Source organism: Trichosurus vulpecula, chromosome 4 (genome assembly GCF_011100635.1).
Source record: "Trichosurus vulpecula isolate mTriVul1 chromosome 4, mTriVul1.pri, whole genome shotgun sequence".
NCBI lineage: Eukaryota > Metazoa > Chordata > Mammalia > Diprotodontia > Phalangeridae > Trichosurus > Trichosurus vulpecula.
Genome location: NC_050576.1, coordinates 431,356,639 through 431,371,784, shown reverse-complemented (window position 1 = coordinate 431,371,784; position 15,146 = coordinate 431,356,639). Strand labels below are relative to the sequence as shown.

The 15,146-nt window shown below is 41.8% G+C and overlaps 1 protein-coding gene across 2 annotated transcripts in view; it reads right to left on the bottom strand.

Moving 5' to 3' along the window:
- Positions 1 to 15,146, bottom strand: part of FARP2 (FERM, ARH/RhoGEF and pleckstrin domain protein 2) — a 109,641-nt gene that overhangs the window by 54,206 nt on the left and 40,289 nt on the right. For both annotated transcript variants that reach the window (XM_036754571.1, XM_036754570.1), the window contains exons 5-9: positions 11,739 to 11,817; positions 9,200 to 9,297; positions 7,694 to 7,808; positions 4,220 to 4,367; positions 1,567 to 1,662 (exon numbers count right to left, since the gene is read on the bottom strand). In XM_036754571.1, the coding sequence (XP_036610466.1) occupies positions 1,567 to 1,662; positions 4,220 to 4,367; positions 7,694 to 7,808; positions 9,200 to 9,297; positions 11,739 to 11,817 (536 nt within the window). The remainder of the gene's footprint in view (positions 1 to 1,566; positions 1,663 to 4,219; positions 4,368 to 7,693; positions 7,809 to 9,199; positions 9,298 to 11,738; positions 11,818 to 15,146) is intronic.

Here is a 15,146-nt window from a genome sequence, read left to right as displayed (position 1 = left end):
TTCTCTCTCTACTATGGCATTAACACTAAGAAAAACAGCATCCTTATTTTGTTTTTTACTTAGTAAGAAAAACGACATTTATTGGTCTTTTTCTTTTTCTGTAATCCTCACGCTCTTTTGGCTCTCCTAAGAAAATGAATGAGCAAAGATGGCTTTGATGTCACCTCGTATCGAAAGCAAAATACATGCCTAGATAAACCTTGCCGGACTTTTACTGATCTCCTATCTCCCTGAATTTTGGATGGAGTTCTCTGTTCCAAGGGCCAGTCCCCAGGGCGACTCTTGTCCCAGAGCTGAGAGCAACACAAATCCCTTCATGACATTATCTACAGACCATCAGCCCAACTAGCAGGCTAGTGGCTCTTTATCAGTTGACTGCTCCTGACAATGAACATGGAGCGCTCCCACAGACACTCTACACAAGTGTGTGATCTTCTTCTAAAGAGCAGGACTGGCAGTCTAACGCCCTTTGAAAGGTGAAGCGTAACTGTTAAGGCTTTTGATTTATCGACTTTTACAGAGTCTGAAAAATGAACAAAATGCTTGCTTTCCCACACAGTGGTCATCAAGTCCCCTTCAATCTCCAATAAAGACCAACTTCTCAGTCCCAGATGCACAAGGGGCCCACCCTGATTCTACCTTTAAAAAGACTTTTCAGATCATTGTGGACCAAAGCTTTGGTGCTGGGTGGGATCTAGGTCAATTCTCTCAACCTCCACATCTCCTCATCTACCAGAGAATGCTGACAGTCCCTTCACCTCTAAGTCTGTAAGTGATTCTGAAGATCTGTCTTGTCCTGAAAGGTATGTCATGTGTCAGCAGCAAGGAGACTTTTATACAACACTCTTTTTTTGAAAAATAGATTCCAGGGGTAAGGACCCACAGGTACAAACATATTTACAGCAGCCCTTTTCTGGGGGCCAAGAACTGGAAGTGGAGGGGATGCCCATCCATTGTGGTATGTGAATGTAATGGAATACTATTGTGCTGTAAGAAATGAGGAGCAGGTGGACTTCAGAAAAACTTGGAAAGACTTATATGAACTGATGCTGAGTGAAGTGAGCAGAACCAGGAGAACACTGTGCACAATAACAGCCACAGTGTGCGATGACTGATTTTGATAGACTTAGCTCTTCTCAGCAACGCAAGGACTTAAAAAATTCCAAAAGACTCATGATGGAAAATGCCATCCACATCCACAGAAAGAAATATGGAGTCTGAATGCAGGATCAAAGCAGACTATTTGCTCTCTTTTTTTAATAGTTCAGTTTTCTTTTTTTTCATGGTTCCTCCCATTTGTTCTAATTCTTCTATACAACATGACTAATGTGAAAATATATTAAATAAGCATGTATATGTAGAACCTATATTGGATTGCATGCTGTCTTGGGGAGGGGGGAAGGGAGGGAAGCAGAGAAAATTTAAAACTCACGGAAGTGAATATTGAAAACTAAAAATAAATTTTTTTTTTAAAAAAGAAAGAAAAGTAGATTCCTGCAAAATAAATGTTTCTGGGTTATAAAGAAAAGGGTGCGAAAAAGAGGATATACAGTGGCAAACACTTACGTGAACTTCTGGGTGAAGTTTAATAAGAAACCTTTTCCTCTTAAAACTCAGTTTACGGACTTTGGACCAATTGAAGGTGTTAATTTTGGTGTTCCCCTACATTTTAAAAAAACAAAATGCTTAACAACATATTGGCTATTATATAAGGATTTACCCTAAGTAACACACATGCGCATGCGCGCACACAAGTGCGCAAACACACACACACACACACATTCTCTCTCTCTCATCAATCCAATGCCATTGACTGATACAACTTTTCAAATTAGACAGGTAATACAAAATGTACCAAATCACAGATTTTTTTTAAAACTTCAACTGCCTAATTCTGTATGCAACATACTCCCGTCTTGTAACTCAGATCCTTTGATAAGGCTCTATGTACAAACCGAATATTTGTAATACACAAAAACAAAGAGACAAAAAGCAGGTGGAGGCAGCAGCAGGACTAAGACCAGGCTGGCCTGTTAACAAACTGAGGAAGATGAGGCTAACTGTCAACCAAATGCTTAATACACGTATGGAGGGTAAACTCTTTGAGGAGGGAGTGGCAGTGAGGGGGTGCTTTATGCGTGAGACAATTGGGAAGGGGTAATATTCAGGTTTAAGTAACCATGTTTTAACCAATCAAAATAATATGCAGTTTTTTGAGTCAAGGAGAAGCACTGACTTTGCAATGAAGCGGCTCATGATTAACGACTCCTGCTATGCTGCATCCTGGCAGAATTTAGTATTTAATGCATGCTTACTATTGTTATAATTGCCCATCCAATCATAAAATATGTTGGTGATATTCACCTTGCCTTTTGGGGACCTAGGAAATAACGTCCACTTTCCCTGGGGGCTCATCCTATTTTCAAGGAAAATACCCTCTGCAAGTTTTACATCCCAGGAGACTGAAGCCTGAGCTGCACCAACAGGCAGGGACAGCAGCCTGTGTGGGAAAGGCAGTTTTCAAGGGCTCTCCGGAGTCCAAGAGACTCTCTGGCCCTTTAACTGATGCAATTTACAGGCATCATTACTATTGATTCTCTATCATAATGGCAAGGCGGGGAAGCAGCAGCTGAAGTTGTATGCTTCTTGTTCAGAGAGAGAGACTGATAGCATGGATTTCTAGAAGCCTTTGGCCACTGAAGAAACTGAGATGAGAAACTAAAAGAAGCCTCCCAGCTGCTCACCTGCTGCTTGACCACTGAGCCACAAAACTGCTTCCTTGATTGAGGCATTGAAGCATGAGGGTTTCAAATGAGCATTGCTTTTAAACCTCATATTCTGGGGGCCCCAGGCTCTGAGAATGGGAAGGTCCTTGGGCAGGATGCTGGAGGGTTGGCAGATGGCAAAAGCCAGGAGGCTCAACTGCTCCTCAAGTGCCAAAACACCCAAGGAACCCCACGGAAATTACTTCCAGCTGCTGGCTTTGCTTCCATTTTTCTCTTTTTAAAAATAGAAAATTACTAGCTCAAGGTCTAAATTCCCACCCTAAATCAAAAGGAGTAACTGGTAGAAATTTCATGGTTTTGAAGAAAGAATGAACAAAATAAACATTTGCAGTCCCTGAACTATGGTTCAGACTCTCTGACTGGGAGCAAAGTGTCAAAACTTTAGAATCCAGATTCATTTACCACTCAACCTTTTGGAACCCAACTTTCCAAGGTTGTCTTTTTCAAACTACTTTTTTTGATCTTTTTTGAGAAGATGATTAAATCACCTCCGGTCACAATTTGTCTTTCTGTTTGTAACTGTTAAGGATATATCTACTGTAAAACAATACTATGTTCATGTGCTAAACAGAACGTGCCGTAAGTGGGAAATGACCATGCCAAACAATGTACGCAAAGAGCCTTCCATAAGATCAGCAACATCACCTTCAGGAAGAAAGGACAACATTCTTGTTTACTTAGGAATATAATAAAAATCAACATGTTTAAGTTCAGCATACAAATTGATTCTGACAGGCTGAACCCAGGCCCAAACCTACAAAATGAAATTTAAACAGAATAAATATAAAGTCCCAAGGTCGTCACATTGGAAGGCAGAGGATCAAAATGCACAACTTGCCAGAGAACATCTCCTGAGTTGAAATGGGCATGACATTTTATAGGGGATACTGACAACTGAAGAACAGAGTGATGATGAAGATGAAAAGCCAGGAATGATGTCACCTAAAAAATGGCTGGAGAGGCTGGGCCTGCTTAGCTGGGAGCAATTTTGAAAGCTTCCATCAGTATCTGAAGAGCCATGAGATGGAAGAGGGCAGACAGTTTCTCTTGCTCCCCCAAATCAGAACTGAGGCCAACCATGTGTAAACACTTACTAAACGATTGTTAACATTTATTACCAGGACCTGATGCAAGTTGGGTGAATTCACTGGGAGGCGCATTTTTATTCAAATATGAATTTGCCAACACAGAGCTGCTTGTGTCTAGAAGTGTTCAAGCAGAAGCCACCTCAAGAAACATTCCTACACTGGGTAGTAAGCAGCTGCATTAGATGATCTCTGACATTGATTTCAACTCTTAAATTACAGGAATTTCAACCAAACTTTTACAAACTTAAAACATATGATAACTATGAGACACAGAAATAAATCAGACTTGAAGAAGACAAGTTTTTTTTTAAAGCCATTAAACACCCCTCCCCCTATGAAACCTACCTGGAATACAAGTACGCCCATGTGAGAAACAGCAAGGTGAATTTTGGTCCCCTCTCGATCCGAGGCCAGGTGAAACTTGATCCCGTACATCTCTAACTTTCGAGCAATTTCAAGTACCTGGAAATCTGACTCGGCAGGTGTTTGGCCCCTTTAATGGAAAATAACATGAATGCAATTTTTGGTACAAATTTAGAAATAACCTATTTCTAATAGAGTCAAAGAGCCTTCCATAATTTATCAGGAAATACCCTGATTTTCTATTTAAGCAACTAGCTATAGACTGATTAGATTTCCTTCAACCTCAGTTGATGACAATAATCTAAATTACCTTCTACTTTATAGTAAATTTCTTGCTTGGTAAAGGTCATCTATGGAGTCAGTAAATGTTCAGGATGTTTGTAGATAACTGACAATATTATACAGGTATCATGTGTAGAAAAACTCACACAGAAAGTGAGGAAATGTTCTGACAGTTGGGAGGCATTACCCTGTTTCACAAGCTCACTAAGAATGGATTAACTACCCAGTAATCTTTCTAGGTGTCACGTTACACAACTGACAAACACTGCCTTCTAAAAATAAGAGATTAAGAGGTCCCCCCATAGGGAAAAATATTTCTCCCATCAATATTAAGGCACACTAGCAAGCCAATTGTGAGCCATGAAATAAACTATGTCCTGGGATGTTATCTGTCTGGCACTTGGGGAGCACGCACTACATCAAAGTAAAAAGGCCAAATCGAACAACCACTAGTAACGAACAAAACTAATGCTAAATGTCACGCAGTCTCTGACCAGGTTGCTCCGCTGCTTTGTAAATTCCAGGCTTCGTACAGCCTCCAGGTTCCAACACAAAATGCTCTGCCTGGCATTCAGAGCCCTCACAACCCCCGGGTTCCCTCCTACTTTTTTTGGTTGCTCACACCTCCCTCCCTTCCTCCCCTGTACTCAGCAATATAAGACACTGGCCTCCATCTCCAGACTCTGGATATATTCAGTGGTTATTTGGCCACACAGAGAACGCTTCTCCCTCCTCCCTTCTGCCTCCTAGCTTCCCAAGGCTTCCTTCCTTCCCAGCTAAAACCCTACCTTCTGTGAAGTCTTTCCTGATTCTCCTTAATGCTACTGCCTTCCCTCTATTGAATATCTCCAATCATTCTTCAGTCAATAAATGTTTATTAAGTGCCTACTATGTGCCAGGTACTGGGCTAAGTGTTGGGGATACCAAAAAAAGCCCCCAGGGGGCAGCTAGGTGGCGCAGTGAGTACAACACCGGCCCTGGAGTCAGGAGGACCTGAGTTCAAATCCAGCCTCAGACACTTGATGCATGTACTAGCTATGTGACCTTGGGCAAGTCACTTAACCCCAACTGCCCTGCCAAAAAACAAAAAAACAAAACAAAAAAAGCCCCCAGTCTAATGGGGGGAGACAACCTACAAACAACTGGGTACAAACAAGATATGAACAGGACCTATTCCCCCTCCCCCATTTCATTCTCTATTATTAACCATCTTTACCCACTCGTGGGCAGCCAAAAGCTGGAGGAGAGTTATTATGTCAAATGGCCTGGTGGAAAGTTATTTCTATAACCTTGAGGATCCAATTGAGCCTGGTGGCATCAAAGAAAATGCCCTTCACCATCAGGGACTGGCTACAGTCTGTCTTGACTGAAAAAGGAGAAAGTGTTGCCATGGTCAAATGGAAAACCTCAAGAAATATTAGAAATGAGACTCTACAAAATGAAGGGGGAAAGTTCTTTCTTGTAAAAGAGGAGCTATAAACACTAAGGAAGAGCTAAAAATATAAATATATACCCAGGTTTGCATGGCCCTAAGACAATAATGGGGCGCTGCCTGCCTGGCAAAGTTAAGACCTTAGAAGGGGGTTAAAAACAAGAGAAGCCTGAGAAGTGGAGGACACACAGTCTGGGCACAAAGAGTGATGCTCTAATGTGGATACATTTTTAAATGTTCGCAGTCTCAAATTCCAACAGTACTGAAAGTTGTTAAAATGAATCTTGTCTTAACCAAAGTTTTTTCTTGAAAAAGAGTCACCGGTCCCCTCCCCTCTCCTCATCCCAAAGAAGGACAAATCTTCTCTTTCCAGGACCTTGAGAATTCCTAGTCCCACCAAAGAAGAAGATGCTGGAGATGTTCAGATTTCCTTTTTCTTTAGATTCCCTTCTAGGCAAATACCATGTTCCTTCTGCTCTCCCACTGAGGGTCAGTCCCTTCAAAGGCCAGCTTGCCTGACACTGGTCACCACTTCCCTCACCCCCCAAGGTTCCCTGTCTCCTCCAGGGTCTGTGCCAAGCCCTAACCCTATTTCAGACTCCTCCCTCTAGTCTCTAGGGCACACTTGTTCTGCGGGACCCTCCCTCTACTTCTGAGGTAAGACTACTGACACCAGAAGCTTTAAAGACAAACGGGGTGCTACAACTTTCTACAAACTCCCCTTTGGCTCCTGGGCCCCCCAGACCTCACCCCCAAGGTGGGGAGGGGAGAAAGGGAGCAACATTGCTGAGATGTGCAGAGAGTCGCTCAAGGAGGGCAGTCTAATAAGAATAGCCAGGTCTTACCAACAAGGGTTACCCCTACTGTCCCAGACATTCAGGCAAAGTCATGTGGCCTCCAGATGGACCCCAAGGAACCTGCCTGGCCATGTACCTGAGGACATCAGGATCTGTTAGCCAAGAGCTGAGCACTGTCCTTCCCAATCAGAGCAGGATCTCTCTGAGAGCAGACTGGTTGGCACAGAAGATGTGCTTAAGAAATGCTTTTGTTTTTTTCATTTGTACATTTATGCTCTACTGTACACAGTGATACTCACAATTGAAAAGGGGCAACATTATATGACAATGCTTGAACATTTCCATTTAGCAAACCACAAAAATAAGGCTCAATTCATGGACACAACAAGAGTGGCTACAAATGTCCATTCAGCATAGGTGATTTTCACAAAAGCAGTGTGGCAGAAGGGTTAGAGTCCTGGAGCTGGGTGGCTCAGAACAATCCTCCACCTTGTAAGACTCAGCTTCTGCCCTGTCTAGGAAGGATCTTCACACCTGCAGTCCCTGAGATGATTTGTGTAAGGAGGGCCTCCAGGGCATCTCTTCCTCATTTCTTGGACCTCTTCATTTCCACAAACTCAACATTCTGCAATTGAGGCAATCAACCCGAAACTCTCACCTCCTCACATTATGTGAGGGCAGGCACTGTACTGTCTTATGCCTTTCTTCATATCCTCAGGGCCTGACACATAGTAGGAGCTTAATAAATACTTACTGTCTCTGATTCTTTACTGCCTTTTTTCTTGCTATCATTCACTTCCTACTCCACCCCCCCAGGTGGAACCCTGACTTCCAATACAGATTATGAGCATGTAAACAGGCTGCCACCTTACCAGTCCCCCCTTCCTGTGCTCAATTAACAAATGTAACAGTAATGTTCCAAAATCAAAAGCTGCTTTTGCTTACATGTGTTGTCGATGGTATTCTAGTATCTTCTCTTGAAAACGTTCTTGATTTGGCACATATTTACTTAATTTAAGATGTTCTCGGTCTGTGGTTTCCTCATAGTCCCCTATCTCAGCTGAGGTAAAACCAACAACATTGTTTAAGTTTTTAAAAAACAGTAAACTGTAAACTCAGAAAAAGAGCCAATAAGAGATAAGCTTTATGCCCAATAAACGGCTAAACGGTTTCAACGAATCACAGACATTTCTAAAACAAACACAACCTATTCCCCCATCCCAAAAGCCCAGTCCATCAAAATAACCTTTACAGAGTGAGGGTTTCTTATTTCATTTTGTCAAAGCAGGAAGGAAAGGTGAAGCAAAATCAAAACCTGTCTTGGCAATGAGTTTGAACCCTGTGATACTTCTCCAACTCAAAGCCCTCCAGAAGCTTTCTGGAGATCCCCAGTGTTGGCACTCTCCCCACCCTCCTCCTGAAGTTATTTTGTATTTACTTTGTTTTTCTATTTCCATGTATTTTATCCTCCTAGTAGAACGCAAGCTATGTAAGGGCAGGGACTACTGAATTTTCCTCTTTGTAACTCCAGGGCCTCGCACACAGTAGGTTCTTAATGTTTAAATCCAATTTGAAAACGGTTCCTCTCTGAGTGTCTTTAAAATCGTGCTGTCCCTAGCACAGATTTCTTCTGCTTGTTTCTTGTCAGCTTCAGCTGTCCTTCCCAACTCAAAATGATGGTAAGCCTCTGCCAACTGCTCACCAAAACACAGAGGCCTGCTAAGACAGGAATGGGGATGTCAACAGCATCAGAGCATCTCAGCTACACGTGGTGGTGGGCAACCAAAAGTTTTACCTAGCCTTTCCCTCAAACTTCTCCCTCTTTGCTTTCAATTTACAGAAATTAGTTTTGTTTTACTCTGATTTAGAGCCTCAGATTTACATCTTTATCAACAGGTATTTTTCAATTGTTTCTCTACTTTTCAGTTTCCCCCCCCCTTATATTTAACAATCAAATTTGATTTTGAAATACTTGTTATTTCTTATGAAGGTCCTGCTTTCCACTTGTATCAAGATTTCAAGAAACATTGACTTGCCCTCTCCCCTTCGGGTTCATTATGCTTCGCTTCACTAACGTCACTTGAGGTGGTCATTCGGGCCATCTCTTTCAAAATGTGTTACCTCTCTGGATCATGAGGTGATTTTTATGAGGTTGAAGGTACATGCCTAGTAAAGTGTTATACTTCTAAAATACTGTTTTAACAGAAAGTAGAACCTATAGGGCTGAGTGCATCAGAGAGTTTCAGTCCCCAGTTCCTACACAAAAACTCTTGGCCCAGGCAATTCCAATCTACTATTGGGTTTCTCAGAGAATCTGAAAGTTCTAACTCAACCAGCATTGTTACATTATCATCTACATATTGTACCCCTGCTGCTTTCCAGGTGCACACATGCCCAGAAGACACCTTCTATGAGCTTCCACATGGGCTTGGGGAGAAGAGAGATACTAACACTGCAAGAGATGAGAAGTGAGGAGAGCGGCCGTGTTGTCACTGCAGGGGAGTCGCTCCTCAACCAAGTCTCTCTTGATTTGCAAGGCAAACAAGTATCTAAAGAAAGAGATGTGCAGAGTTATTTTTAGATACAAACTTTGAATCTCATCTAAGGCAAGGCAGCCATTGCTACTGGGGAGTGACAGTAAGGAAGGGCCCCAGCAATGGATGTGGCAGCTGACCTTGAGCCAAAAGAGCCATCACTGAGGGCCTGAGAGAGCGAATGCCACAAACAACCAACTCCTAATCAGAGGAAAACTGGAAATAAACTTGGCCAGGCTGAGTCGCATCAGCCAGACAATCAGCCTTGCTGGCATCCATGCACACTCAGATGTGGCATCAACTTTCAGAGGGCAGGTTTAGAAACTAGTGTGGACTTCTGTTACACATAAAAAATGGCTCCCACATTGGCAACAATATCAAGTAAAGGTGCCTAAGCCCTAGTCAATAACTGGACTTGAGCAGAGTCATCATCACCTACTGCCACAGAACCTTCTGAACCAGATTCTCTGTATACAATGTGGCTGATAGCTGCCCCCTCTCCTAGAAAGCTTTATGGGACCAGAGAAGAGTCTAGCTCCCAGCATCATCTGCTGCCCCTTCCACCAAATCCACTCTTCTAGGAGATAAATTCAGGGTCACAATTTTCATTGTATTCAAATATACATTTCGCACTGGGTCCCTAAAGCAAGCTCTAAATGTTACACATTTCGATCACCTTAAAAGAATGATTGCCTTTTATTCACATCCACCTTTTTTTAATCTTAATCCTTCAAAGCTTTTAAAAAATGAAATACGAATTACCAATTGTAGTGGTAATCAGGGCAGTGTCTTTTGCTGTTCTTCTCTTAAGTGCCTTTCAAAGGTAATGGCAAGCAAAATGGGACTTTTCACTGTTCTTTGTTTGAATGGGGCAGATACTGTGGGATCTGGAGTCACGGACTTGTATATGCTGTGATACTGGGGATAGGTAACTTTCACACACCCAGCCTGGGTGAGGTCTGACCCCTCAGACCTCCAAACACAATATAATTGAGGGGACAGCTTGGTGTCTGATTTTTGGGGCTCACTCATGGAAGGAGTATGGAGACTCTAGGCAAGCCATTGTAACTGCTTCTCCCCCGCCCTGCCAGCTTTGACAACCCAGACAGATGTTGGTGCTTCTCTGGGAACTATGAATTGTGATTTGAGTCAGACAAGGTCTGTCTGTTGATGTTTGTAATTTCTGTCTGTATTTGCTTTGAAGTTCAGGGGGCTGAACGAAGTGAATGATATATGTATGTTTGATTAAACTTAGATTGTTAACCCCTTAAAGTTGCTTTCCTTAGAAAAGGAGATCAAAGAACCTGTGTTAGCAGCCCTTCTGTATGCTGGTGTTGTTGGTCTTACAGAAGCCACAGTAGCTGCTACCAGACTGTTGCTACACTAATCCTTGAAAAAAAAACATCTGGACTAGAATATAGCTATTCTTTTCACTAATACCACATTACTAAGAATACAATCATTTTGAAAAGTAGGAACAAGTGTAAACTTTTTCTAACCAGAAACAACAAGGACGTTTCAGGCTCCAGGAGCACAATTAAGCAACTTATAGAATCTAGAAGGGACATGAAAGTTAATTACATTTCCTGGAAGAATTTAATGGCATCTGTTGGCCAGTATTAAATGGCAAAGATCTCCCAAAATAAACAGGGCCTCCCTTAGTCAATCAACTCATATTTATTAACCACTCACTATGTGTCAGGTACTGGGCTTAGCACAAGGGACACAAAGGAGCTCTCACTTTAATGGGGGCATCTCCAGAGAGCAAACAGCTTCTCAGGGCCCTCTGATTCTTCAACATTACGCAGACCAATCCTAAGCCTCTCCTTCTTTAGGATGCCACATAAATAGGCTCACAGATGTAGGCCTTTTCCCCCTGTACCATATGGAGTCTTCTACACATACTGGACTGTCCTAAGGCGTATTCTGAGTGACAGAAAACACTCCAACTAGTAATGACCACATGGGAAGAAGACAGTCCAAATTGTGATTTTATAAGCCTGTTCTGCTAGGCTAAAAAACATCAACATCAGATGACTGGAATTCTAATTAAAATTTCTTTTTCAAGGCAGGAACAGACTGAAAACTAGGGGGTATCTGATTTTCAGGCCAAGGTTCCTCTTTCCTTTAAAATTTTAAGAGCATCATGCTGTAAAAGACGTATCTTATCAGTATACTGACCTCTCTGCGCACACATGTACTAGGGTCTTTCCAATTACAAACATCCTCTAAAAGGATCTTAATCAATACATTAGCAAAGGCATTTGAAAAAAAAAATTTAACCTAACATCTCATTGTCTAACAACTTCACTTTACTAAACATTTGCATCAGAAATCCTTGGCTCAAAGTCTCGTATAATTGGCTTTCTAATGAGTCCCAATTACTAATTCTACCCCAGAACCACTGAACACTTCTCATTTTCATTTTTTAATGTGTTAAGTTATAGCTTCTTTACCTTGTGTACTCTTCTTGCAACTGTCCAGGGTCAGGTGGGAAAAATTTGACAGCTAGCCGAAGCATTGTGTTCTTTGGTCCTATGACAAAAATATTTTAAAACTCCACAAAGTTACTTCCTATAGACATACAAATAACAAATTTAAGTTGGTATTTTTGAAACAATGTAAAACTATTTCATTTTAAATCCAATAATATTAACTATTCTCCTTGCATAGCATTATGTGAGACCTAGTGCTTTTTTTTGGGGGGGGGGGGGGCACACATGACTTGTGATCTCATCAGTGTGGGGAAATCCTAATGCAGCCAGATGGCAGAGCGGATAGCTATTCCTGAGTTCAAACCAGGCCTAGGACACTTCCTAGCTGTGTGACCCTGGGCAAGTCACTTGACGCTGTTTGCCTCAGTTTCTCATCTGTAAAATGAGCTGGAGATGGAAATGACAAACCAGTCCAATATCTTTGCCAAGAAAACTCCAAATAGGGACATGACTGAACAAAACCATCACAAACATTCTGAGCTGGTACAGATGAGTGATCCATAGCTCATCAGTCAGTGATATACAACCTTAGAGCATTTTCCTGGGTCTCCAGGAAGTGACTTTCTTACCCTGGTCATGCAGCTACTAAGTACCTGAGGCAGGGCTTGAGTATCAGTTTTCTATACCCCAGATCAGGCTGTGATCCCTGATGGCACAAGTTTTTCTGGCCAGTTCTCCAGGGATTTTTATGAGTATACTATTGTTCTCAGGATCTCAGAGCAACTCACGTGTCCAAGTCAGGCTTCGAGTTCAAGTTTTTTTGGTGCACATGGGACTAAAGACACTATTCGAGGGTGCCTTGAAGAGTCAGATCTCACCTAGAAACACTCTAACCCCTTAATTTTCATTAAGTAGATTCGTTAATCATAAAAAAAAACACTAAAGTGTCCAATTTTATTTTTAAAAATAAGACATTTTTCAGAGGGTTCAAGCTCACAGTGAACGTGGTGAGATGAGTGTTTGTAGTACAGAAAGACAACTCTTTAAAGTCATCCTGCACTTAAAAGTCAGTCAGACTCTCCTGATACGGAGGAAGAACATACTGTAAGCAAAAGCCCATCTAGCAAACCAGGGTCCCAGGAATGGGAAAGGTATCTAACAATGTGCTTCCACAAATAACCAGACTAGAGGAGCTGTAAAAGTTATGAGGAAATCATTCTAATGAAGTAATTCGGATGGCATTAGCTTATCATTCCACAATAAAAAGTCTTCATCTGTCCCTCTTCCCTGCAAAGCCACAGTGTTACAGCATGAATAACTGGAACTCTGTGATACTCAGCTCTTGCTGGGAAGATGACATAATTAAAATATATTACTGCATCTTTAAATAGAGTAACCAAAAATATCTTATTAAATGTATAATTCAATTCAGGAAATTATGCAAAGAAAGAATTTTAGCTTCTAACCTTCTACAACCCAGAGACACAAGAGTTTGATTTTCATTTTCTCAAAGAGGTCATTCTGGAACCTCCAAGACTAACCCATGCAACAACCCCAAATACACACTTCCTGTTATGAGCCTGCAAGACCAATGACTCCTTCTAGAGCACCACATGGTCAATGACCTAGCAGTTTGGACACCTGGGCAGTTCAAGCAGAAGCCAATGATGAGAAAGTAAAATTGCGTTCTGAAAAAGAGGAAGGGGACAATCAGCTGCTAGTAACTGGAAACTGGAATACTGTTGGTCACTTTAGAGCCGAGCTATTAAACATGGCCAGCAACACTCCCAAGTGCAGGCTAAACCAGACTAAAATGTAATTGGGAAATATTTAACAAAAAGAACACAAACAATGTTACTATGTGGCCTTCTAGGTCAATACAACAGCCCACAGGAATCCATATGTAAGGTTTGGTGGACCCAGTTCTATTTGAATTTGACTTCCTTGCTTCAGAGAAACAAAATAATTACTGTCATCAATACTAATGAGGGGCAGAAAAGTTATTATGAGGCATAAAAGTGGCCTCACAGACAATACTTATTGTAATTTATTGCTATACTGAATCATTTATAACTTTTAATCACATTCAGTAACAACAGAAAAAACTCAAATATATTTTCCAAATAGTTGGGTTACTCATGTCTGTAGTCACATCACAAGTAATATAACTGCAATTTATATAAAGACTTACTTATCATTTCATTTACTAAAATCTTTCCATCATCCATCAGTTTAAAGGGACTTTCTACTTCTTCCAATGATCTTGTACTCACTTAACTACTAACCCACTGGATCCTCCAAGAGAATGGAAGCTCTGTGGGGCAGAGACTTCTCCCTTTTTCCAGATTTACTGTTTTACTCAGCTTTATGCATTCTGCAGATTAATCAATTAATTAACAGTATTTATGAAGTACCCAGCATGAATGCCACGTGTAAGGAACAGCAGGAAGAAAGGCAGCCTGACTGTATTGCTGAATAAGGGAAGTAAAAAGTATGATGAGACTGGAAATTTTAACCAGTGGAATTGACTGAGCAACGTAATGTTGTCTACGGAATGGATCCGAGAGGAGAGCCTGGAGAAAGGGAGGGAGGGAGAGAAGGATTTATTAATCAATTTCCAAGTGCCAGGAACTGTGCTCTAAGCACTATACAATTAACTCATTTGATCCTGACAACAACGCTGAGAGGTAGGTGTCATTATTACCTCCATTTTATGGATGAGAAAACTGAGGCAAACATAGGCAAAGTGACTTGCCCAGAGTCACACAGTTATTAAGTGCCCGAGGCTGGATCTGAGTTCAGGTCTTTCTGACTTCCCTTTATCCACTCACTTGCCACTCTGATGCCCTCTACTGGGTACCTGAACTAGGAGGGTTGTGATCTGAGTGGAAAGAAAGGACATGTGAGATAAGGACATGTGAGAGCCATCATGGAGGTAGAAAGGACAAGCTTTGGCAAATAATGGATCTGCAGACTGAGGGAGAGTGAGGAGCCAGGGATGAGTCCATGGTTACAAGCCAAAGACATTCCAAGAGTGGTTGTGACCTTGTAGAATGTAGGGAAACCAAAAGAGAAGCAGACTGGGGGAAAAGCTACTGAGCTTGGTTTGGTGATGTCTGGGAAGACTGTGGCTGACCCTGTTGTTAACGTAAAAGACTTGCTCAATGTCACATAGCTCGTAAGAGACAGAGCTGGGAACAGGATCCAAGTCATGTCACTTCAAAAACACCTGCTCTCATTAAAGTTTCAGACTGGTGAGTAAGAAGAGGGACTCTGTAGAAAAATCCTTCAGGAGAATCCTGGGAAGGTGGCACAGAAATGCAAAGTGGCCTAAGGGCAGCCTTTTTCCCCCACTGGGACTGTGATCTCATCGATCAAAACCTATGCTTCAATGATGCAGCTCTCTGGCCATCCCTGCACCCTCTTCAT